A 27,921-nucleotide genomic window follows, 5' to 3' on the forward strand; every position below is an offset into this window, starting at 1 on the left:
ACCTGTCCCAAATTTTGAATATGGATGTTCCTGCTTTGCTGTTGATTTGTCTAATTGATCAAGTCTCCAAGAATCATTTGATATGTTCTTTTCATGTTCAGAGTTAACAGCATTCACTTCACGCTCTGTGGCACTTTCCGTGAATAATGGCGAAAGAAAGAACTGGGAAAACCTGTAGACAATTATTGTATAAAATAGCCACAAATTAGTGAACCAATAAATAGGGCATTCACAATCTTAGGCAAAAACAAAATACTTAATGCTGCTGTAAAGTTAATAATAACAAGAAAGATTTGGAAAGTAAGACTTATAACATACTTTGCTATTCTACAAAAAATGCAATTAACAGTTCAAATATAATATTTTTCATATTCTCTTAACCTTGCCACTAGAGTCATACTATCTAAATTCATATGTATGCTCTTCATTATCACAAAGTACTGTTTTTGTCTTCTGTTGCAAGTAATTGCAAACCACTAATTTCCCTAACAGTCAATCTGTGTTGTCTCTCCCTTCACACCACCAACTAAATTTCTTTCATGTTTCCACAAACCACATTTTCTAACCATACCTTTATGTTTGAAGTGTAATTAACAAAGCTTTCTATGGCCCCTACCAATTTCATAGGTTAAAGCTCTTCACAAGACAGGCTGAACTGTTACTGAGCTACGGGAAGCAGTAGCTGAGCCTGAGAAACGTACAGTTATGATGACCTAATTGTTATTTCTCAAATGAATCACCATACTAATGACAAGTGTCAACTTAATAATATAAAATGGTTAACTATGAAGTCAACATGGTCAATTAGTTGAGTTCTTATCACACGTTGTTGTATACAGGGTGTTACATAAAGGTACGGCCAAACTTTCAGGAAACATTCCTCACACACACACACACAGAAAGAAAATATGTTATGTGGACATGTGTCTGGAAATGCTTACTTTCCATGTTAGAGCTCATTTTATTACTTCTCTTCAAATCACATTAATCATGGAATGGAAACACACAGCAACAGAAAGTACCAGCGTGACTTCAAACACTTTGTTACAGGCAACGTTCAAAGTGTCCTCTGTTAGCGAGGATACATGCATCAACCCTCCACTGCATGGAATCCCTGATGCGCTGATGCAGCCCTGGAGAATGGCGTATTGTATCACAGCCGTCCACAACACGAGCACGAAGAGTCTCCACATTTCGTACCAGGGTTGCGTAGACAAGAGCTTTCAAATGCCCCCATAAATGAAAGTCAAGAGGGTTGAGGTCAGGAGAGTGTGGAGGCCATGGAATTGGTCCGCCTCTACCAATCCATCGGTCACCGAATCTGTTGTTGAGAAGCGTACGAACACTTCGACTGAAATGTGCAGAAGCTCCATCGTGCATGAACCACATGTTGTGTCGTACTTGTAAAAGCACTTGCTCTAGTAGTACAGGTAGAGTATCCCGTATGAAATCATGGCGGTGAATCGAGGAAGTACAGTACATACTGAAGAAACTACAATGAGCTCTAACATGGAAATTAAGCATTTCCGGACACATGTCCACATAACATCTTTTCTTTATTTGTGTGTGAGGAATGTTTCCTGAAAGTTTGGCCGTACCTTTTTGTAACACCCTGTATAGTAGATGTAATGCAAAACAGAGAAAGACAGTAATTGCTTTCTGCAGTAATATACCAATTTATTGATAACTTTTATGACTTGATGACCTTCTGAGGCCTTAGTGCTGAATATGTCAACTAGATGTACTGGTGCACGAATCATTTTCTTAAATCTAGTTCCAAAATGATACTTACTCTTCCTACTTCACACAAAATCCATTTCCAGCACCCATGCTACCTGCATATCAAAGAGATTGTAATGCCCCTTCAGTCTACTTCTCCTACTGTACTTTTCCTTTCCTTGGGCCCTTTGCAAAACTAAATCTTTGCAACTTTACTGGCCAGTCAGAAAGACTCTCTTCACCAGAGAAATGATCACTGTATCACACAGCTCAATGTTTAAGTTAATGTGATCACACCAAAACTGTGCATTGCACATTGTTCTTTGCAATTTAGCAGCATAGTCTGTGGTGTGTAATTCAGCATGTGAGAAATTCTAATTGATCCACCCATTGTCAGCCACAAAGTACTACTCAGAAAGACTCTTGTTCTCCAATATGTATTCAGTGAAAGCACAAGTATAGTGGATTACATCATACCTATGTAGGGCAATGAGTAATTATCTCCTCAAACATGGTAAATTACCCTTTGAAGTGCTGAACAGTAACAAATAGTGTCTCTCAAGAATTCATTATCAGTTTTCGTCTTCTTCTACTGCTGTTGTGCTATTCAGACCGAAGACTGGTGTGATAGCCCTCCATGACAATCTATCCAGTGCAGGTCTCTCCAACCCCCGCATAACTACATGCATTTGAATCTGCTTCTCCCTCTGTAATTTTCACTCCCCACGTCTATTACCAAACTGACTATTTCTTGGCACCTCAAGATGTGTACCATCTACCAACCTCTCCTTTTGGGCCAGCTGTGTCATAAACTTCATTTTTCCTCAGTTCCTCCCCCCCCCCCCCAAATCTGTTATTCAACTAATCTTCAGCATTTTTCTATAGCACCACATTTCAAAACCTAGTCTCTTCTTCTCTCAACTGTTTTTCATCCACGTTTCACTTCCATACAAGTCTACACTCCAGACAAATATCTTCAGAAAAGACTTTCTAACACTTAAGGTTATATTTGATCTTAAATTCCTCTTTTTCAGAAATAGCGAGTCTGCATTTTACATCCTCATGATTTTGGCAATCGTCAATTATTTTGCTATCCAAATAGCAAGACTCACCGACTACTTTTAGTATATAATTTTCTCATTTAATTCCCCCAGCAATGTCTTATTTAATTCTACCATATTCTTATAATCCTTTTTAAGGACACTGTCCATACCGTTCAGTTACCCTTTCAAATTCCTTGTGATCTTGGGCAGAGTTACAAAGTCATCAGCAAAACTAAAGTTTGTATTTCTCCCTCCTGAACTTTAATTCCATTTCCAAATTTCACCTTTGTTTATTTTACTACTTGCGCAACACAGAGATTAAACAACATAGGGAAGTTCTACAATGATGTCTCACTCCCTTCTCAACTATTGCTTCCCTTTCATGTTCTTTGACTGTTAAACTGCAGTATGATTTCTATACAAAATGTAGATCAACTTTTCACGCCCTGTAATAGCAGCTCGGTTTAGAGGTAAAAAGTGCAGCAGAATGTGACTTGGCAATTAATTTTGGAAAATATGAGTTTTTGGAGTGAACAGTTGAGTTTAGTGGATATGAAACACAACGTGGACAAATATAACCTCTCCTTCTGGGAAGACAAATGCTGTTTGAAACTTCCCGGTACGGATATCTGTTTCAGCAATGCAAGGTCTCCAAGGAATAACAGGAAACTTTAGGATGTTTAGCTCAAATTACTCACCAAATTACAAACTTCTGTGTCATTTATTGGTGAATAATCAGGATATAAGTCTGCTTTTCTTCAAAGAGTAGCATTCAAGATGCTCACGGAGATTGCTTCCTTCGATTCTGTTTTAAAAATCACAGCAAAATATGCGAGACTGAATTACACACAGATGCAAGCAAAGAAAGCTTTGAATTTGTGTTATTAAAAAATCTCCAGACCATGACAATTCACATCCAGTCTTTTAAATGGGTAAATAAATAGCACATAACACAGAAAACTGTGCTAGCTTCAAGCAATGTCAGAAGAAAGCTTTCAAGAACAAAGATGGTACCCTGATCCCCACTGATTTCGGAAGTTATAACTAATGATACATACTGTGTTTGCCAAGAAGGTGACAATAAAAGTATCAGGACTGTGACAACATGCAGCAAATTTAAGCAATCCTGACTAAGTCTTAGTCATCAGCCACATTGGATGATTGTCAGGGTGGCCAGTTGTGGGATATGGATGAGGGTTTTAAAAGTTTTTCTGCCAGCAAGGCTAGAGCCACGTTAGAGAAGTCAAATATTCCAGAATAGTGTTTGAATCTTTGTAGAGAAGCTATGGACATGGAGAAGACAAGTTATATTGGAATACTGTTTTGTTCCTTTTGGGTCATTTATTATTAGAGATTGTAAATGAAGAAGTAATAAATAGTTTACATCAAAGTCAGACTCGTTACTTCCTACAAATATAATTTAGTAAATTTACAAATGTATCCAAAAGTAATACAGAATTATTCATTGAAGTGCAACTAAACACCCCAAGAATAAATTGAACATAAAAATGGAAGTACACAGGGACAGGGAATTATCGAATCGAGTGTACAGGACAGAAGAACTGCTAACAGAATCGAGCAAAGTACTACTGGTAAAGAGTGAAGTAATGTCTGACCTGGTCATACTAGGAGAACCATTAACTAGGATGAGAAGTAGCCAAATACAAGTTCCTAGCCAACAGGCAATGGCACATTGTGCAAAATTTTATCAATGTGCTACTATGTGGTGGCCTATGGCCTTCTGACTTAAGAGGGTGTAACTGTAACTATACTGAGTATATTAATTTTATGTATATATACTGAACTGTTTATATATATTTAAATTTTATAATTAATTTTTCAATATTAAGAGGGAGGAATACATTTTTAAAAAATTCATTAACAGTGGGAAACGAACCCGAGCTGTTGAATTGCCAGCTATTGCACACGACCATTCGGCCGTGGCACCATTGTGTGAACTGCTACGTAAGAATATTTCATACTGCAGACTTGAAACATATGTTAAATGGAATTTTAAAGAAGAATATTGACCTAGTGCTGTGAGCAACATAGCTCTCGTAGTGCTGGAAGGGATGACATCAAGTCAGTGCATACACACTCGAAAACAGGCAGCTTCATCCCTTCTCCAAGTCGATCTTAGAGAGCACTAAAAACATGCTTTTGTCCATTTTATTTGCACATTAGCACACATTTGAAAATAAATGGTGTAATTTTAACGCAATTTCCGACTCGAATTGGAAGAGAAGTGGCATAATTTTAGTGCAATATTGACAGTATGCTGTAGCACACTAGCATATGGTAACTGCCCAACACTGCAATAGCGTTATAAAAGTGATAAAGCTACATCGATATCACGTACATCTGGCTGGCACAAAAACAGGAAATGTATTAACTGACAGTCAATGAAAAATAGGAAATGTATGAACAGACAGTCAATGAAAAACAGGTGAAAGAATTTATGGGTGGAAACAAATAGCAACTTGGCACAAAATTCAGCACTTTGCTTCACACTAAAATCTCCAGTCTAGAACCTTATGCCAAAATACAGACACTTCACAAAATTTTAAAAGCTTTACTACACTCATCATCAGCCAAAATGAAGGGCAGATCCCCACCTAAATTTGCTTCTGCCCGCTTATCAAAATATAAAATGAGCACTGTTAATATGTGGCATACAGTGGCTTGCACACCACAGGCATCACTCTTGCTAGAGTAAAATGCCATGTATCACTGGACAGGGCCCAATTTGGGAGATGTGTCAGGGCCATTCCATTCCACCAGATTGACCAGCACGAGGACGGCATGCCGGATCCTAGGCTTCAACAACTGCATCTTACTGTCAGTCATTGCGAGGCACTCCTTCTCCCACAACCGCACGCATCTCCAATTCATCGGCAAAAAAGCCTCTGTGAGAATAGCACACTGTGTAACATCACGTTTCCTGCAGGCCTCCTATAAGGCTCTGTCTGCTTGTTCATTTACCCAAATTCCCACATGTCTTGGTATTCAGTAGAATAGCACCTGTGACCCCCCATCACTGTAGGACGTACAGTCAGTCGTGGATTAACTGGACAATTCTTCCTGCTTGGTACATATGATGCACCAACAGCAGGGCACCAAGAGAATCAGAACAGATAAGAAACTGTTTGTCTTGAAGTGCCTCATCTGCTTCAGTACCTTTAGGATCACATGGAGTTCTGTGGGGGTAAAAAAAAAAAAAAAAGTATAATTACACTGAAAGCAACTAAGAAGCTGCCCGTATTCTATGATCCAGCCAAAGTGGCGGCCGACATTTCGCTACGAGATCTTTCCTGTGTAGGTAGTGAGGGCACCATCATGATCACCACTTGGCATCTGCATCAATTCCCAGGTTTTAGAAGTAGTATTAACCCAGGGTTGCCATAAGTTTCCCCAAGTGAAATTCACAGATATTTCCCAGATTTCCAGACAAGTTTTAGCACTTTCTGCAGCCAAATTTTGATATGTCATGGGTAAGTAAAGACATAAGATGACAAAAAATTGCAAGGACTTCTGCATTTATCCCCTGTGCGAGCAAAAATCTTAAGTATTAACATCAACAACTTTCGTAATGAACTGTTTTTAGATGGAGAAAGCAATCCAAATGGTATGTGTTTTTCATTAAGACCACTGTTGTTATTTTATTTCAATAAAATGAAACACATCTGGTGTTAAAAATATGTATTTCACTGGAGTTGCAAGACAGATTTAAAATACTTTCACTGACTTCAGAAATAACCTCCAAGAAAAGTAGACCTCTTGAAAGAAATTTGCAAGGCAGGGAAGAATAGTGTAAACCAACACTATAGGTGATCACCAATAAAATTTTGGTTCTACTATGTTTGTTATTGTTGATTGTTACCCACTGTGTTATGTCTATCGTTTTACAGGTATTGCATAATTTTTCTTTCGAGAAATACATGAGTACGTAGCGTATGAGCCGCCGGCGACTGCCACAATTTCCCTATTCTTATTGTCCATACTTTCTATTATATAAACTACTTTCAAAGTGCCAAAATTTACTTCTATAAATGAAACATCTATGACACATAGCACTGTACAATGTACTTGCAATGACACAGTTGGGATTCCTGAAATCTGTCACCCATGGTCTCTTGACATGCTGAGGAGCACTTCGCTCCTGGGTCCACTGATGAACCATGAAAATCTGCCACATTATGCCACTCACAAACAGACCTGGCCTGTGCGCAGAGCGGTGAGACTAGATCTGACAGGCAGCGCCTGCATTAGTGGGAAATGATGGGCTTCAGATTGGCATAGATACCCACAGAAATGGCCTGCGGGTTTGGCCCGTCACGGAAATCCACTCGTGGCCAGCTATTCACATGTGTCACAGATGCCATGTTGATGAAATGAGACGGTGATCAATCCATGCAACAGATAACTTGTGCAAATACTCTGAGAATAAAGATTGATGAGGATAGGTAGCAACTCACCATAAATATGATTGCTGAGACGCAGACAGAACTAAACATCTATGGTCCATAGAACACTAACACGACAGTACTGGCGAGCCCCGGCAACACAGTTATTACTGGAAACCCAGATGTGCGACCAGCCGAAAAACAGGCAACCGCAGGGAAACCGTACTGTACACAGCATGCAAACCAGCCACACACACACCCTACACCGTCTATGAGCCAATCTATGACCAAACACCCACTAATCTACAATGACCTTGACCTGTTGCAGGGACGCAGCAACTGCAGAAAGCGCCACAACAATCTCCAACAACGACAAAGGTAACGATGCACGATACCTCGAACTAACACAACCACACCTTGCATGCACTGTCGCAGATAGCAAGCCGCTACTGCCCTTACTACCCGCCCTACTGTCGCAGAGGTTTTTTTCCCTTGGCTCTTGCCTTGACACTTTTTTTCCTCTGCCCTTACAACCACTACCCTTCAATCGTTTTCGTCCACTTCTATCTCCTGATGGACCATGTTAACGAGTAATCTTACCCAGACGCATGGACAACATCACAGCCCGCATCCTGTGACGCCTGATTCAAAAACTAATATGTTTACGAAAGTGACAGTAGAACTTTTGGTTTGGTCACCACGTTGGTGTAGGCATGGAGGGGCCCCATCCTTTGTGTGCAGACAGGCACATAAAAAGGCAGTCACACTCTCGCCTAAATTTTTGGCCAGAGCCTTTGTCAGAAAACGAGAGAGCACACACATTCACACAATCACTTAGACACAACTCATGCACACATGACCACTAACTCCAGCCACTGTGTCAATACTATCTGAGAATCAAATCCAAACAAACCACTCCTCATGCCTCCCTGCCTCTTGTTGCAGCTGCTAGGCTAGCAGCAAGAAATGGTGGCAGTACTGACTGCAAGCTGAGGGGAGTGTTAGGAAGAGGAGAAGCATTAAGAATGAGGGAGTGGGGAAGCAGCACACATTCTCAGCTGCGCCCAGCCAGTGACAATGCATGCCATCTTAGTAAGCAAACCATTTCATCCACTGAGACAAAAATGAGAGTTTTTCCACTGTTCTTTTTCCAAATTTTCCTGATTTCCCTGATATGTTTGAAATTCCCTGATTTCCAAAACTTGTGACAACCCTGTAACCCTTTCCAATCCAATTTTTCTACACACTGTATTCCACCCAATTATCATTTATTTTACACTGATAAGGATGTAAGGGATTACTGGTTATTTTTCTACTGTTTTTAAAAAATAAAATAAAAAATAAAATGCCACATGAGGTTTATTTTCTTTTACACTTGTTTTTGGAACTACATGATATTTTTGTTTATGGATTTTTTAATTTTTCTTTTTCTGTGTGGTACTTCTTAAAACATTCTCTCTCATGAAGTCCAGACTTCCTCTTGCATTTTTCGCAGTAGAAAATGGTTTCCTTTCTTCATCCTTGAGCTTGCTGCAAAACCGTGCAATCCTCAATCGATTTTTTTAAAAATTCATTTTGCATTTCGTGTCAGATGATGATGGTGTTCCTTTCTTCTCTGAATTTGTATTTCTCACCTGGCCCACTAACTGTTTGATTAGATTTCTCCTGTAGGAAAGATGAGTGTGTCACTTGTTCTCCATATTTGTTTTTGTATATTGGGTAAAGAATGTAATTGCTCACACAGCAACTTAAATCAGCCACAAGAATAATTTTTTCCACCGCTAGTATGAATGCCTTGTAAAACCACAGCAACTGCAGCGCTAACCAGTCCTGTCCACGTCTCCCATTCACTTCAAAGTAATAGTGAGTGTGACGATCTGCACAGGCTCTTTATTCCTACAACCAGTGATCAGTTGGGTCCGAGTACCAAAGAATGTGTTCAACATTGTCATTAACCTCTTGTCATGGAACGAAAGACACATAATTTTCATCTCACTTTGCTAGGCACATAACTCATATTCACCAAGTTTCAATTTCTCGTATGGCATGGGAAATCATTCCTACAAGGCATAACGGTACATTTTAGATGAAATTTCCTTTTGTTCGATTCCTGAAAAAGTTGATAGCTTGTGTAGAATCTATCAGTAAAGGTGTGATAGCTTGAACTACCTGCACAAGCTAGCAATTGCTGTGCCAAATGAACCACTGTTGGGGTTGCAAAAAGGAAATCGAGATGAATTATACTTTCTGCAGTTGTCTTTCCATAATATGGAATGTGAGAAGAAAAAAGTAATCATTTTCTGAGTCACACAAACAGAAAACTCTTAAATTCCACTCTGTAGATTTCTTTGGATTGTAACTCTCTAATTCTTCCTCTGAATCCTACTGTGCTCTCATCAATAGCCACTTTCTCTTTTGTACATAAAATTCATTGTCAATATACTCACTGACATTCTTCACCTTGCTCCCTCTCATACAGTAACAGTCCTGAACTATGGCAGGTCATGCTAAAGGCAGCACCCAAAATATTTGAAAAAAAAAAAAAAAAAAATAGCCAGAGATGAGAAATAAAAACATTCTTGAAAATGGATTTCATTCTAGACAGTCTTCTGTAAAATAGTCAACTAATTCTGCCTGCAAATTCAAGTCCATATTCAATGTTACACCGAGAAAAGCCTTCAATTCATCTAGTGAAACAACCCTCCATAAGTGCATATTGAATGTTTTGTAAGCAGAATAATTTCTGTATCTTTTCTTTAGCATACATATTTGCACCATTCACAATTTCACTACTAAAATTGTCAGTGAAGAAGAGTTGGAAATATTCAAGTACAGATTTTGGTCAAACACCACGAGGAATGGTGACACCTCGTTGCGTACCAGAAACTTTCCAGGTATTGCTACCCTTTATTGTGTTCCTTCACCACTTTCCACTCCATCAGTAAATTTTGTTCACTAGTACTTATATCACTGAGTATGACAATAGTTTCTTTCCGATCACTTTCATCACTAAATGCTCCTTTGTCTTCAGTGTTTTCAAGAAGTCACCTGGCAATATCATCGTTACTTAAACATTCTCTACCGGTCACAATCCTACTAGAGATGTGCAAATGCAACATGCTTTGCGTTGTCAGATCTTAGACATGGTTGCCACAAGTTTCCCCAAGTGAAATACACTGATATTTCCCTGATTTCCAGGCAAGTTTTAGCATTTTTCCCTGAAAAAATTTGAGATCTCAAGGGCAAGTTAAGACGTTAGTTGACAATCTGTCTTTACAGCTACAGTACACGAAACAACAATGCAAATGAGGTAATATATTTAAAAAAAAAATTGCAAGCAGATGGCAGTTCTTGATGTGAGCAAAAATCTCTAGTACTAACATCAATATCTTTTGTAATGAACTGTTTTTAAATGGAGAAAACAAGCCAAATGGTATATGTGTTTCATTAACACCACTGAAATTTTATTTCAGTAAAACTAAACACATTTGGTGACAACAATAAACTTCTCCTTGTAGTCACAAGATGATTTAAAATACTTTTATCGATTTCAGAAATAACCCCGGAAAAAAGTAGGGCTCTTGAAACAAATGTATAAGGTGGGAAAGAACGACCGCCAATAAAATGTTGGTTCTACTATGTTTGTTAGTCAGTTATTACCCACTGTGTTATATCTATTATTTTATAAGTACTATGTGATTCATGCATAAGTACTATGTGATTCATGCATAAGTACTATGTGATTCATGCATCGAAGCTGCTTACAAGAATAATATACAGAAGAATGGAAAAGAAAATAGAGAATGCGCTAGGTGACGATCAGTTTGGCTTTAGGAAAAGTAAAGGGACGAGAGAGGCAATTCTGACATTACGGCTAATAATGGAAGCAAGGCTAAAGAAAAATCAAGACACTTTCATAGGATTTGTCGACCTGGAAAAAGCGTTCGACAATATAAAATGGTGCAAGCTGTTCGAGATTCTGAAAAAAGTAGGGGTAAGCTATAGGGAGAGACGGGTCATATACAATATGTACAACAACCAAGAGGGAATAATAAGAGTGGACGATCAAGAACGAGGTGCTCGTATTAAGAAGGGTGTAAGACAAGGCTGTAGCCTTTCGCCCCTACTCTTCAATCTGTACATCGAGGAAGCAATGATGGAAATAAAAGAAAGGTTCAGGAGTGGAATTAAAATACAAGGTGAAAGGATATCAATGATACGATTCGCTGATGACATTGCTATCCTGAGTGAAAGTGAAGAAGAATTAAATGATCTGCTGAACAGAATGAACAGTCTAATGAGTACGCAGTATGGTTTGAGAGTAAATAGGAGAAAGATAAAGGTAATGCGAAGTAGTAGAAATGAGAACAGCGAGAAACTTAACATCAGGATTGATGGTCACAAAGTCAATGAAGTTAAGGAATTCTGCTACCTAGGCAGTAAAATAACCAATGACGGACGGAGCAAGGAGGACATCAAAAGCAGACTCGCTCTGGCAAAAAAGGCATTTTTGGCCAAGAGAAGTCTACTAATATCAAATATCGGCCTTAATTTGAGGAAGAAATTTCTGAGGATTTACGTCTGGAGTACAGCATTGTATGGTAGTGAAACATGGACTGTGGGAAAACCGGAACAGAAGAGAATCGAAGCATTTGAGATGTGGTGCTATAGACGAATGTTGAAAATTAGGTGGACTGATAAGGTAAGGAATGAGGAGGTTCTACGCAGAATCGGAGAGGAAAGGAATATGTGGAAAACACTGATAAGGAGAAGGGACAGGATGATAGGACATCTGCTAAGACATGAGGGAATGACTTCCATGGTACTAGAGGGAGTTATAGAGGGCCAAAACTGTAGAGGAAGACAGAGATTGGAATACGTCAAGCAAATAATTGAGGATGTAGGTTGCAAGTGCTACTCTGAGATGAAGAGGTTAGCACAGGAAAGGAATTTGTGGCGGGCCGCATCAAACCAGTCAGTAGACTGATGGGGCCGCATCAAACCAGTCAGTAGACTGATGACAAAAAAAATGTGATTCTTCCTTCGAGAAATATATGTGTACATAGTGTACAAAATGCCAGAGACTGACAAAATTTTCTTCTTTTTATCATCCACACTTTCTAACATACGGCAAAATGTACTAGAACAAATAAAATGCCTACAAAACGCCACACTGTACAACATACTTGCAGTGAGACAGTCGCAATTCCTGAAATCCATCGCCAATGGCCTCTGGCCTTCTGAGGGACACCGTAGTCCTGGGTCCATGGATTAAACCATGAAAATCTGCTGTATTACACCACAAACAGATCTGGTGTGCAGACAGATCAGTGACAGCAGATCCGACAGGCAGGGCCTGCACGTTAGTGGGACAGGAATGACTTCAAATCGGCAGGCACAATCCTTGACAGATACCCACAAAAACAGCCTGTGGTTTTGGCCTGTTGTAGAAATCCACTCGTATGGCCAGCTATTCACGAGCCACAGGCACCATGTTGATGAAATGAGCCCGTGGTGATCAATTCGTGCAACAGATAACTTATTCAAATACTCTGAGAATCAATAATAATGAGGTTGGGTAGCAACTCCCCATTAACATGATTGCTGAGCCACAAACAGGCACATATTTAAAAGACAATTACACTCCCACAACTAAATTTTCAGCCACACCTTTTGTCAGAAAATGAGAGCTCACAAACATTCAGACAATCACTCAGACACAACTCGTGCACACATCATCGCCATCTACGGCGGCTACATCTACAGTTTCTGAGAATCAGATCCAAACAAACCACACCTCACTGCCTCTCATCGACAGCTGGCAGCTGGTAGGCTAGCAGCAAGAAGTGGTGGCAGCATTGGCTGCAAGCTGGGGGGAGTGGTAAGAAGGGGACAAGCAGTAAGAATGAGAAAGTACAGAAGTGCACTTACTCAGTTGCAAGCCAGCGACAATGCATGACATCTCAGTAAACAAACCATTTCACCTACTGAGACAAAAATGAGATTTTTCCAGTGTTTTTTTTTCCAAATTTCCCTGATATCTGCCTGACATGTTTGAAATTCCCTGATTTCCAGAACCCGTGGCAACCCTGTTTGTACTAGGTGCCGATAAATGCCTAGCAAGTTCCACCAGTGGAGCAGATGGGAATTACAATAACGCAAACTTGTTGCACATCATCCAACATTGGAGCCATAACAGGAAACTGTAATGTCGGATGTGATTGAACAGTGGATCGAAAAGGGTTAGAATTGCCTCTCACCATAATATGGGAAATTGGAGTGATGCCCAAATCATGTTAAAAACAAGGTGAAGAGAATTTCTCTGCTCCACCCTCTGAGGTGCCATAATACAATTTAATTGGCCCCACTGTCATCAGGTGACACATCACGAGCAGCAGATAATGTAGAAATCAGCTCCCACATGAAGAAGGACATTTGTACTTTTCATTAGTGGTGGAGCTGATGTTCCAACTGCTCCTCTCAGCAGCCACACTGTAGTACCAGAAAGAAGAATTCTGAGTAGCAATGGCCATAACTGTGGTAAAATAGACCATCAAATCTGGACACACACACACACACATGAATTGGTCTGGAGACTTCAACTCCTCATGACAGCAGCCAGTGAGCACTTTCCTCCTCTTCCAGAAATCCTCCCAATGGTCTCCCTTACAGCTGTATTTTTAATGGAAGAGTTTGCTACCCAATATGCTGTGAGGTTCCCTGCAGTTGGTCAAATATCAATGAAGACTGTGTGCAAAGTTAAGAGTGAGTGACATTATTTGAGATGAAGAGATTTACAGCTTGTCATATGAATTTTCAAATAGTCTTCTCCAAGAAACGAGAGATAATTTCGAAGTACGTACAAGTTCAAAATAAAAAAAAATGTGTGTGTGTGTGTGTGTGTGTGTGTGTGTGTGTGTGTGTGTGTGTGTGTGTGTGTGTGAAAAGGTGGATAAAATAATGAAATGTTAACATACACGCTAAGACAATGAAGAAATACTAAAATGTGTTGCACAGGAGATGAAAACACAAGTAAAATGAGAAAGACGCTAAAAGAGAGGCACAGGTTGCTAACTGACGACAGCTTACAAAAAACATGAGTGAGCTAGACTCACTGTTAACACATTAAACCCATGCCCCTAAAATCTTGGGAAAAATGTTCAATAATTCACAAAACTTTAAAACTTTACCCACCTTTCATTTGAACGTTATGTAAAATAGAGGGCAGATCCATTGGCAAATCTGCCACAGTCTGCTGGTTGGAAAATAAAACAAGAGTCCAATAAAATGTAGCACACAATGGTCTGTACACCAAAAGCACCACACGTTGGACAGTCATCTCACAGGAATAAGAAGCTGTGTGTCTTAGGGCTGTGGCCAATGCAAATATGAGTAAAAAAGACCTTGACTGATCGACATGGCTGGAAGGAGGTAAGCCACAGCCAAGATGGGGGCTTTTCTACATGCAGATTATTGTTGGTCACTTCCAGCCACTTGGCTTCACATCGATGAATGGCTCTGTACTACAACAGTGATGTGATAGCATTAAGGGGAATGGCATACTGAAAGAAATGAGGATCACAAAATGCCTCCTTGGCTACTAGATCTGACCTTTCATTCCACGCAATACCAATGTGTCCTGGTATCCAGCAGAAAGGCACTTCCTTCCCCACTTGCCGTAGTTGGAGGAGGGCATCCTGAATGTTCTGGATTACTTTATCTGCTGGGTATAAAAGTTGGAGAGAGTGAAGGGCACTCAGAGAATCAGAACACAAGAAATTTAACACTGAAAGAATGCCTCATCTGCTCCATTGCCTGCAAGATCACATACAGTTCTGCAACAAATACAGTAAATTCTGGAGGCAGTCGGACCTTAAGAACACAATCCAGAAAAATGACAGAGCAGCTAACCAAATCACCACTGCTTAGACCCATCCGTAAAGACAGCTATATAGTTGTTGAGCTTATATAAAATGTCAGAAAATATTGCATTAAAAACAGGAGGGGGAGTGCAATATTTCCTTTACTGCAATAAATATACAATAACACTGTGCCTCTGCATAACCAGGGCTGCAGATGGATTTGGGGTTGTACTTGCTCCACAGTGAGTGACTCCAGCACACACTGCACACCGATCCCAAAGAGCACCGTGGCTCGTGGACGGCTGGAGAAAAGGCATTCTAGAGGCTGACAAGCAACAATATGGTATGCGGGTGAAGTTGGAGCTGTGACAAACGTCCATGCCTGACACACAAGGAGCTGCCACCATATGGTGAGTAGCAGTTCCCCGGCCTCAGCACAGAGACTGGGTGTGGTACTGGTTCTATAAGCACCCATGGCCAACCAAATCCCCTCATGGTGGACAGTATCAATGATCTTCACATAAGAAGGCTTCACTGATCCATACAATGTGCACCCAGAGTCCAGGCACGAAAGCCCCACAAAACTTGAACAGATGTGCCACTCCCCAAGACCTGTGGCTAAGGCACTTTAAGATAGTCACTGCCTTCAAAGTTCTGGCTTTCAGGTCTCACAGGTATGGCAACCATGACCATTTGGAGTCAAACATAAGGGCCAGAAACCTCACCAAGTCTCCACAATGTAGGATGGTATCCCTCATATGCAAGACAGGTAAATTAAAATACGATAAGAACAATTAAAATGAACAGACACATACTTATCTGCATAAAACTGAAAACCCGGTGTTACAGTCCACTTCTCTAAACTCTGCAATGTAATTTGCAACTGATGGCTCGCTGTTGCAACACTGGTGGAGGAACAGGAAACAGCAAAATCATCCACAAATAAGGAGCACTGCACAGGACTCCTTACTGTAGATGTGATACTGTTTATGGCTATGGAAAAGAGAGTAACACAAAACAGAGCCCTGAGGGACTTCATTCTCCTGCTCAAAACACTCTGACAGTGTGTCACCAACTTGGAAAGCCTGGAAGAAGAGGGGGAGGTGGCCAAGAAAGTCCCACTGATGCAGTTGCAAGAGATTACTCTCTCTCCAAGTAGTGTCATGTGCCTTACGCATATCAAAGGAAATGTATAGGAACGACACACTGAGAGTGGCTAAGGAGTTACCTGGTCTTTAACAACCAGGGCAGATGACAGTTAACCATTTACTCCAGAGTCGTTCCTACACAGCTTGTTCTCATTACAATGATGCTCCTGTCACTACTGGGGGGGACACTGTTTTTTAAGTCTACTCTCTCCCTATCAAATGGAAAGAAACAGCAGGTGCAGAGATACAGAAAATGATATATCGAGGGATAAACAAATGCTATAATAATGCTTATAGCAGCTCACTAATAGCAGGGTGAGATTGGCACTTGATGCATAAACTGTGGACCAGGATACAGAAATGGGAGAGAGAAATCCCCTCCAAGTAGAGTCGAGGCCAGGCTGGAAAAAGGTAAACATATTACTAGAAGGGATCTAACAGCTGGGTACTTGCAGGTACCACTACAACCAAATTTTCATCAATACATAGCCTTCATATCTGAAGCAAGGTCATATCAGTTTCCACTGTTCCCTTTCAGACTGAATGTATCTGCACCAATGTTCATGAGAGCCTAGGATGAAGTGTCTGGAGATGCACTGCTACAGATGGTCATTTTAAACAGGGTATATGTGTAATTATTTTCATATGTGTGACCTTAATATGAACAAACATCAGTGTGATGGCTGTTTTTCTGTGCATCTAACAGACTTCCCGCAAACAAGTCACATAATTTACTACCTGATGTTTTCTGGACATACACAACTGCACCACAAAGTTATTTCTTTTTCTGGCACAAAAACAACTGGGGGCATACAGTCCCAAATCAGAACCGTAGAACAGGAAGACAAAAAAAAGAGTTAAAAGCGACTACATGTTAAACCCAATCGACAGAAGGAAAGACCACTACAAATAGGGATCTGGAGAAATGTCCATAAAATACACAGCAGAGACAACGGAGGTCCTGAACTGAAGATTAAATGTCCTTTACTATACTGCTAGGACAGACAAAAAGTAAAACATGTTCGACAGACCATGTGTCATTCACTAAAACAGCCGATAACTCAGATGGCAAAGATAAATGAGAATGTAAGTAGTTAAGAAAGGGCATTCCGGCAGGAAATGGTGTACTGTCAAAGGTTGAGGACAATGAGCACCAAGTGGTGGGGGATCACCACCACTTAACAAATGGTAATGGCTAAAAAGACAGTGCTCAGTAGGCAAACTAGCTAAAATGATGTCCTCGTGGCAACAGGGCCGAAAGGAGGTCGGCTGAGCCACTGGGAGATGTTCCAATTCCCTGAAGCTTGTTCCCATGAAGGGGACACCAGTACTGATGCCAAAGTGACACCACCTGTTGACAGGCGGTAGCACAGAGATAATTTGAGGGGATGGAAGAACTAGTGGGCTGAGGTGAAAGGATCCGTGGTAACAGTATCAGCAGCCTCCTGTCAGACTGACGACACATCCATAGTCTTAGTCTCAAATTGACAAGGAACCAGTACAAACAGAGGAGGGTGGTTCAGTCCACTTGTCAAGAAGTATCACTGAGAAAACATAGGACACTGTGGAACAGTGTACAGATGGCGGCCAGATATGATACGTGGGAGGGCCAAGAGAGTTTCCATGAGCCCCAGGAATTTTGTAGTTTCAACATACAGTAGAACAACAGGCTCAATACATAAAGACAGTGTGTGATGAAGCAAGCTGGGATAATTTTAATTCCCCTCTTGTTTTGCCAACTGCCTCCTTAAATTCGTTTTGTTACTTTTAACTATTTATCATTAGCATACATGAATATAATGTGCATTTTCATAAAAGAGAAAGGGCTCAGTTTTAAAGAATATAACACCAGATTTAATTTTGTGCTCAGTTTTATGTATGTAATTGATTTTCTAATTTATTCCGACTATTCCTAGTTAGTATCTTTCATTATAGGGAGAAATCAGTAATTGTTTCATAACTTAAATTCTACTGTTGACATATACACAAGTATAAATTCTGTAATAATTGTAAACATTTGGAAGACAAAGTACTAGTAACCTTAAAGTATCTATTAGCTCTATTCAAAAAGATTTAAACAAATAATTCGCCTAAACCTCGTAGTAGAAGAAACTGTTAAAAAGATGCAATTTTTTAAATGTATTCAATTAATGGAGTGAGTTAAGTTTTAATTGTAATTTCTGTAAATTTAACTTTAAACAATGCGTAGTTTCAGTACCTATTATTGTGATGATATATAAGGGCCGATTTTTGGTCACGAGACAGTCAGTCCACAGCTGAGTCTCAGACAAGTAAGTCTTACACAAGTAACCTGTGCTGTAACAATGCTTCAAATTAACTGTGGAATAAGTGTTATACAGTTAGGCCGTGTGGAAAACAGTGACAATGCCTGTTCCATAGGTACCTGATTATTCTTCAAGAACTGTGAAATTTGTGGTTATGTTTTTACTGTTTGTAGATGTTCAACAGTAAACTATTGTAGCAGTGTGTGGAGTTTTGCCTGCAAACTATTAATGAGGCTTATGGAAACTTTAAACAATAGTGCACTGGCTATACACATGTAACTGTGTATTATTAGGTGGTTGTGCAAAGTGAAAATTAAAGTATTGTAAAATGTAACTGTGCATCTATCGGCTACATGATTTAAAATAGTCAGTGTCGGAATCCACAACTCATATTTTTCAGCCAGTGTAGCAACACATTACGTCGACACCGAGGACAAAAAAAGTAATAAAGCAGGAGGAACTGCCACATATGGTGCCCTTGGGGGTGACGATTATAGTGTGTGGTCACAATAAACTAGAACTCACGAACATAAACTTTGAAAAGTGAAATCAAGAGTGGTTTACAGTGCAGGAGTGCAATCGCAAATCAGCGCTAGGGTTTCATAATGAAGAAGGTGCAGCAGCCAATCAGCAAACGGGTTCTAAGGAAGCAGCCACTGAGAATAGGAGCAGCCAATCGGCATGCAGGTGGACACAGACACAGCTGACCTGAGGTAAACAAGACGCCTTGTCGAGAGAATTACAAAGCATAGCAGGTGATGAACCCAGAGGACAACCACGACAGCATCAGAGCAGCAGCAAACAAGTAATTAAAAACAAGGTAATTCATTGCAAAAGCTGTTTTGTATTAAGTGATACATAATGAGTGACCTCAACAAACAAGACAGAGTGACTGAGGGTGAAAATGTAGAGGTTAAGTTGTTAAATAAACAGAAAGACTTAATGGGGACTGAGTCGCAGAACAATAGTGCAAATGAAAATTTTGGAGCAATATTAGGGAAAAATATGAGTACGTGGAGCAAAATGAGTACGGAAGAAGCCATTAACAGTTTGAAAGAAGACATGAATAGGTTTGAAGATAGTTGGAGTGAAATCATTAGGAACGTGGAAAATAGTAAAAAGAAATTAGTACCTAATACAAATGAGAAATTAGCATCGAGTAGTAAATGTGTTGAAGACAGAGAGAAACTTTGTGATGACAATAGTAGGAAGGTGGAGGCTTCTGAAAAATAGTATGAGGTTAATCCCAAAAATAAGGTCTCCTATTTTCTTATAAGTACACAGACCTGTTTATTTCTACAACGGTTTACGTCAGTTTACAGCTTGAACATTTAGCTATTTTTTGATATAATCATCATTTCTGTAGATGCATTTTTGTAGACGCTGTGGCAGTTTTTGTGTGCCCATGTCATACCAGCTCACTGCCACGCTGTTCAGAAAATTACGAACTACTACTTTCACCTCGTCGTCGAACCTGAATCGCTGAGACCACAATTAATGCTGACAGGTACTGTGAGACTCTAAAAAAAACTCAAATGGGTAATTCAGAAACGGAGAAGAGGAATGCTGAGCAAGGGCAGACACATTCTCCATGACAACGCTCGCCCACACATCGCTCGGCAAACCGTTGCTCTCCTGTAACAGTTTCAGTGGAACATAATGACCCACCCACCATATAGTCCTGACTTGGCACCCAGTGAATATCACCTGTTCCCTAGGTTAAAAGAACATTTGGACGGAAAGCGATTCAGCTCCGACAATGAGGTAAAAGAAGAGTTTCATAACTTTCTGAACAGCATGGCGGCGAGCTGGTCTGACACGAGCATATAAAAACTGCCACAGTGTCTACAAATATGCATCAATTATGGTGATTGTGTCGAAAAATAGCTTAATGTTCAAGCTGTAAACTGATGTAAACCACTGTAGAAATAAACAGGTCTATGTACTTATACAAAAAAAGGAGACCTTACTTTTGGGATTACCCTCGTATAAAAGTGCAGTCAAAGCTGCCAGGAAATTTTGTGCTGAAAACAGGGTTGAGCTTGAGAACCAAATACATCACATTAAAAATGATTCAGAAATGGAGTTAGAAAGTAAGTGTGCAGTAGTGACAGAGGTGACACTGGAAAAATTAAATGAAAATGTAGATTCAAAATTGACTGAAATAGATAAAAAAGTGGAAGAGGTGCCAAATCTAGAGCATAGCGTAAGTGAAAGTGAGCCTGAGGCTGACTGTAGTTGTAATGATGATAGCAATGACGAATCCAGTAGTGATAATGATGGCAATACTTTAAGTAAAGAAAGAATAAAGGAGGATACGTTAGGCCTAATGAAGAGTTAGGGTTTGAGAGAGATACTGAGGAAGAGGACCGTGCTATCTGTCATTTGACTGTGTCTGATAATCATTTTGGCAAGCAGGATGATAGTTTTTCCAGAGAAAAGATTAATGAGGATTTGTTGTATGAAGAAGACTACACAGTAAGTAAAAAGGAAGTGTGGCACCCTGCAATAAAAATACATGTTAAGTGTTTACTGGACAGTGGTAGGGGTTTAAACGGTATTTCACATACAGTTTTTAAATCTATTAAGAACACAGAGTGTATAGTAGTGATGCATGTTTCTGGAATAAAAATTGTTGGTGCTATTGATAAGCTATTAAAGAATGTGAAACAAGAGATACTATTAAATGTAGAATTGGCAGGACAGCTGTTGAAATACAATTTGTTAGTGATCCAAAATCTCAGCATCGATGTTATATTTGAGACTAATTTCTTGTGCTATTAGCAAGTAGGGGGTTCAACATTCTGTGTTAAATTCATTATGTGGCGATAATGCTTACCCCAGCGGTCTGTCTCATTTTTCATTTTTCCTGGGACAGCCAAACTCTTCTCCTATCCTATCTGTAGATTATAAGTAGATCAGAAACTCTCTCTTCAACTTTTGTGTAATTTTGTGCAGTAGCCTTTAGTATAGAAATATTTTAGAAAACGTTTCTCCAATGTTGTATGTATATATTATGTTGTTGTTAGTTGTAAGTAATGCGATCAATAAGAGGATGAAAGATAGTAAATTGGTACCCTGGTTTAAGAATTTATATTATGTTGTGTTAGTTATAAATAATGGAATCACAAGAGGATGGAAGAAAATAAAGTGGTAGCATGTTTAAAGAATTTCTGTAAATCAGAGGGGTAAGGCAAACTGAAAATTATAGGTGTCAGCATATGTGGGGGGTAATTAACATCTGAAGTAATCAGCTCATGTGTGAACTACCGTGATTTGGTGCAGCAACAGATGTAATATGCAATATAAACTATCTTGAATACTAAATCTTAATATTAATTGTGATATAATAGAAGTGCGTGTATTCTGTGCAATAAGTATATGGAGACAACTATCTATCCATAGAAGTGTCATGGTACGGCCTTTTAAACATTAAAGAATTACAACTTTAAACATAGTTGCCTGGAGTAATGTGTGTGGAATGTATTAGCAACGTTCGTATGTATATCACTCTTCGGGCTAGAGTATTGAGCAAATTGATGGCATACAGTGAAATAATAGTTGGTCTGATCAGTAAAGAAAGTTAAATTTGCCTTAGCATAAGGATCTGTTACAGTGGAGCATTTTTCAGTAGAGTCAATTTTGCATTAGTTAAGCAGAGCAGGTATTTATTTATTAGATAATTGAAAGAATAATGAAATAATAAAACAAGGAATAATGTTAGGGTCTTAATGGTTTGAGAGGCTGTCTCTGCAGTAGGGATATTTTTTTGAGAATGCACTCTACTGGCTAACAAGGTAAGAAATGTAAGTAAAATAATGGAGTTGACAGACATGAGTAATGAAAAAGATAAATGTGTACAAACTAATGTGGTGTAACTGTAATGAGGATCTATTTTTGAACTAGGTAACATTGGGTACTGTTTATATTGTGCAATTCATGACACTGCAGCTGGGAATGAGAGATTAACGGAAGAGCAATATTCAAAATTAATATAATGCTGCATCAATGGATCTCTATGTTATCTGAAATACTTATATTAGTGTTCTGAGGAATTATACTGGTAACATTGGAACAAAGAACAATAAGTTTGCAGATTAACTGGTTGGTAACTGTGGTGCTAGATTGGTGTAAATGTTTCTGACAAGTCAACTATTTGGTAACATTTTGGGACTTTGGGAGGATTTAATTTTCTGCTTGAATGAGAGTAGTACTCAGAGTGGAGAAATAGGGAGATAATTTGGTACAACTTCCATCCCCTTAATTTTGAGTTGAATAGTAATTAAGTTATGTAATGGTGACTACTTTTTTATAATTTAATGATCAGTAAATCTATGCTACTGCACATCTTGAGTATTTACTAGAGGTAATGCACATCTTGAGTTTTTGCTGTTTTGCAAAAGGAAAAGAAACAAAAGTCGTTCAAGTTTAACCAGTTTCAGACAGTTATGACCAAGAGTAACATTTTGTAGTGTAATGTGTACTTGATTTTAAATTTCTATCTAGTCCACACCTTTCGTACTATAGCCAATTTTAGTGATAATTATTGTAATGTTAGGAGAACTATGTAATGTATTCATTTATGATGTAATGACTATCATTTGCCATTAGTGTCAAACATTTTTTCCTTAGACTTAAGTTAGAAGTAACAATAAGTTTACTAAAGTGGGGTATTTTGTTTGATTTTTGAATGTACTGTGGCAGAGGACAACCACCTCCAAGTGAACTGATCACAGTGAATTTCCTAACTAACTGCCACTTGGACCTGTTGAAGGCGTGGACAGCTTGGTGAGAAAGTGTGTTAAAGCTCATTGAAGAAGTGAAAGTGATTGTGAAAAGTACTAAATATTGAGCTAGTGAAATATTTTTTGTCTAAACATGACCTGCAATGTGCAGTATAACTTAAAGTTTTTGCTACCCATGAGGATTAATTTTTTTGTCAAGCAAGACAGACTTGTACAAAGTGGTATGTGATTTAAAATGTAATCCTTGTTTAACCCAAAAAGGACATCATTTATGATGTAGATCCATAATTTGTGGTAAAAGTATAACTTGCAGATATTTTGTGACCTGAATGTAATTATTTTGTATAGGGATTTTCGTTTGGCTAGTTCACATAAGTATAAGTTTGAAAAATATATGTACTGAAGAGTTTGACAAGGTTTCTTAGGCAATGTTATTTTTTTGTGTAGATTTTAAACCAAATTTCAGGTGTCACTTGTGGTCATTGAATTGCCCATTTATCTATTAGCAATATCTATCTGGTCAATCCAAAGAGGGGATGATGTGACGAAGCAAGCTGTGATAATTCTAATTCCCCTCTTGTTTTGCCATCTGCCTCCTTAAATTCATTTTGTTACTTTTAACTATTTACCATTAGCACACATGTATATAATATGCATTTTCATAACAGAGAAAGGGCTCAGTTTTACAGAATATAACACCAGATCTAATTTTGTGCTCAGTTTTACGTATTTAATGGATTTTCTAATTTATTCTGACTGTTCCTAGTTAGTATCTTTCATTATAGGGAGAAATCAGTAATTGTTTCATAACTTAAATTCTACTGTTGAGATCTAAAAAATAATTATGTAATAATTGTAAACACTTGGAAGACAAAGTACGAGTACTCTTAAAGTATCTATTTTTTGTTGTTGTTGTGGTCTTCAGTCCTGAGACTGGTTTGATGCAGCTCTCCATGCTACTCTATCCTGTGCAATCTTCTTCATCTCCCAGTACCTACTGCAGCCTACATCCTTCTGAATCTGCTTAGTGTATTCATCTCTTGGTCTCCCTCTACGATTTTTACCCTCCACACTGCCCTCCAATACTAAATTGGTGATCCCTTGATGCCTCAGAACATGTCCTACCAACCGATCCCTTCGTCTGGCCAAGTTGTGCCACAAACTTCTCTTCTCCCCAAATCTATTCAATACCTCCTCATTAGTTATGTGATCTACCCATCTAATCTTCAGCATTCCTCTGTAGCACCACATTTCGAAAGCTTCTATTCTCTTCTTGTCTAAACTATTTATCGTTCACGTTTCACTTCCATACATGGCTACACTCCATACAAATACTTTCAGAAATGACTTCCTGACATTTAAATCTATACTTGATGTTAACAAATTTTTCTTCTTCAGAACACTTTCCTTGCCATTGCCAGCCTACATTTTATATCCTCTCTACTTCGACCATCATCAGTTACTTTGCTCCCCAAATAGCAAAACTCCTTTACTATTTTAAGTGTCTCATTTCCTAATCTAATTCCCTCAGCATCACCCGACTTAATTCGACTACATTCCATTACCCTCGTTTTGCTTTTGTTGATGTTCATCTAATACCCTCCTTTCAAGACACTGTCCATTCCGTTCAGCTGCTCTTCCAAGACCTTAGCTGTCTCTGACAGAATTACAATGTCAGCGGCGAACCTCAAAATTTTTATTTCTTCTCCATGGATTTTAATACCTACTCTGAATTTTTCTTTTGTTTCCTTCACTGCTTGCTGAATATACAGATTGAAAAACATTGGGGAGAGGCTACAACCCTGTCTCACTCCCTTCCCAACCACTGCTTCCCTTTCATGTCCCTTGACTCTTATAATTGCCATCTGCTTTCTGTACAAATTGTAAATAGCCTTTTGCTCCCTGTATTTTACCCCTGCCACCTTCAGAATTTGAAAGAGAGTATTCCAGTCAACATTGTTAAAAGCTTTCTGTAAGTCTACAAATGCTAGAAATGTAGGTTTGCCTTTCCTTAATCTTTCTTCTAAGATAAGTCGTAGAGTCAGTATTGCCTCACGTGTTCCAACATTTCTACGGAATCCAAACTGATCTTCCCTGAGGTCTGCTTCTAGTAATTTTTCCATTCGTCTGTAAAGAATTCACGTTAGTATTTAGCACACATGACTCATTAAACTGATAGTTCAGTAATTTTCACATCTGTCAACACCTGCTTTCTTTGTGATTGGAATTATTATATTCTTCTTTAAGTCTGAGGGTATTTCGCCTGTCTGATACATCTTGCTCACCAGATGGTAGAGTTTTGTTAGGACTGGCTCTCCCAAGGCTGTCAGTAGTTCTAATGGAATGTTGTCTATGCCAGTGGCCTTGTTTCGACTCAGGTCTTTCAGTGCTCTGTCAAACTCTTCACGCAGTATCATATCTCCCATTTCATCTTCATCTACATCCTCTTCCATTTCCATAATATTGTCCTCGAGTACATCACCCTTGTATAGACCCTCTATATACTCCTTCCACCTTTCTGCTTTCCCTACTTTGCTTAGAACAGGGCTTCCATCTGATGTATTGATATTCATGCAAGTGGTTCTCCTTGCGCCAAAGGTCTCTTTAATTTTCCAGTAGGCAGTATCTATCTTACCCCTAGTGAGATAAGCCTCTACATCCTTACATTTGTCCTCTAGCCATCCCTGCTTAGCCATTTTGCACTTCCTATCGATCTCATTTTTGAGACATTTGTATTCCTTTTTACCTGCTTCATTTACTGCATTTTTATATTTTCTCCTTTCATCAAATAAATTCAATATTTCTTCTGTTACCCAAGGATTTCTACTAGCCCTCGTCTTTTTACCTACTTGATCCTCTGCTGCCTTCACTACTTCATCCCTCAAAGCTACCCATTCTTCTTCTACTGTATTTCTTTCACCCATTCCTGTCAATTGTTCCCTTATGCTCTCCCTGAAACTCTGTACAACCTCTGTTTTAGTCAGTTGTCCAGGTCCCATCTCCTGAAATTCCCACCTTTTTGCAGTTTCTTCAGTTTTAATCTACAGTTCATAACCAATAGATTGTGGTCAGAGCCCACATCTGCCCCTGGAAATGTCTTACAATTTAAAACCTGGTTCCTAAATCTCTGTCTTACCATTATATAATCTATCTGATACCTTTTAGTATCTCCAGGGTTCTTCCATGTATACAACCTTCTTTTATGATTCTTGAACCAAGTGTTAGCTATGATTAACTTATGCTCTGCGCAAAATTCTACCAGGCAGCTTCCTCTTGCATTTCTTAGCCCCAATTCATATTCACCTACTATGTTTCCTTCTCTCCCTTTTCCTACTCTCGAATTCCAGTCACCCACCATTATTAAATTTTCGTCTCCCTTCACTACCTGAATAATTTCTTTTATCTCCTCATACATTTCATCAATTTCTTCGTCATCTGCAGAGCTAGTCGGCATATAAACTTGTACTACTGTAGTAGATGTGGGCTTCGTGTCTATCTTAGCCACAATAATGCGTTCATTACGCTGTTTGTAGTAGCTTACCTGTACTCCTATTTTTTTATTCATTATTAAACCTACTCCTGCATTACCCCTATTTGATTTTGTATTTATAACCCTGTATTCACCTGACCAAAAGTCTTGTTCCTCCTGCCACCGAACTTCACTAATTCCCACTATATCTAACTTTAACCTATCCAATTCCCTTTTTAAATTTTCTAACCTACCTGCCCGATTAAGGGATCTGACATTCCACGCTCCGATCCGTAGAATGCCAGTATTCTTTCTCCTGATAACGACGTCCTCTTGAGTAGTCCCCACCCAGAGATCCGAATGGGGGACTATTTTATCTCCGGAATATTTTACCCAAGAGGATGCCATCATCATTTAATCACACAGTAAAGCTGCATGCCCTCGGGAAAAATTACGGCTGTAGTTTCCCCTTGCTTTCAGCCATTCGCAGTACCAGAACAGCAAGGCCATTTTGGTTAGTGTTACAAGGCCAGATCAGTCAATCATCCAGACTGTTGCCCCTGCAACTACTGAAAAGGCTGCTGCCCCTCTTCAGGAACCACACGTTTGTCTGGCCTCTCAACAGATACCCCTCCGTTGTGGTTGCACCTACGGTACGGCTATTTGTATCGTTGAGGCACCAACGGCAAGGTCCATGGTTCATGGGGGGAAGAGTATCTATTTAGCTCTATTCAAAAAGGTGTTAGCAAAACCAGCTCTGAATTAATATCAAGGTAATTAACAGTTATATCCAAAGTGTTGTTTGCGTAACTATATATCTTAATTTCATGATTTAAACAAATTATTCAACCTAAACCTCGTAGTAGAAGACACTGTTAAAAAGATGCAATTTTTTCATGTATTCAGTTAATTGAGTGAGTTAAGTTTTAATTGTAATTTCTGTAAATTTAACTTAAAAGAATGTGCAGTTTCAGTACCTATTATTGTGATGATTATATATAAGGGCCGAATTTTGATCACGAGACAAGGCAGTCCACAGGCAAGTCTCAAACAAGCAACCTGTGCGATTTAGAACAACAATGCTTCAATTAACTGTGGAATAAGTGTTGTACAATTAGGCCGTGTGGAAAAACAGTGACAGTGCCTGTTCGAAATTTACTTGATTATTCTTCAAGAACTGTGAACTTGGTGGTTATGTTTTTACTGTTTGTAGATGTTTAACAGTAAACTATTGTAGCAGTATGTGG

General features: G+C 39.1%; 1 protein-coding gene across 1 annotated transcript in view; it reads right to left on the reverse strand.

Moving 5' to 3' along the window:
- LOC126091888 (insulin-degrading enzyme) overlaps positions 1-27,921 on the reverse strand; it is a 208,262-nt gene that overhangs the window by 146,211 nt on the left and 34,130 nt on the right. Inside the window, 1 exon segment of the mRNA XM_049907183.1 lies at positions 3-172. Within this exon segment, the coding sequence (XP_049763140.1) occupies positions 3-172 (170 nt within the window).

This window comes from Schistocerca cancellata, chromosome 7 (genome assembly GCF_023864275.1).
Source record: "Schistocerca cancellata isolate TAMUIC-IGC-003103 chromosome 7, iqSchCanc2.1, whole genome shotgun sequence".
In the NCBI taxonomy this organism is placed as follows: Eukaryota; Metazoa; Arthropoda; class Insecta; order Orthoptera; family Acrididae; genus Schistocerca; species Schistocerca cancellata.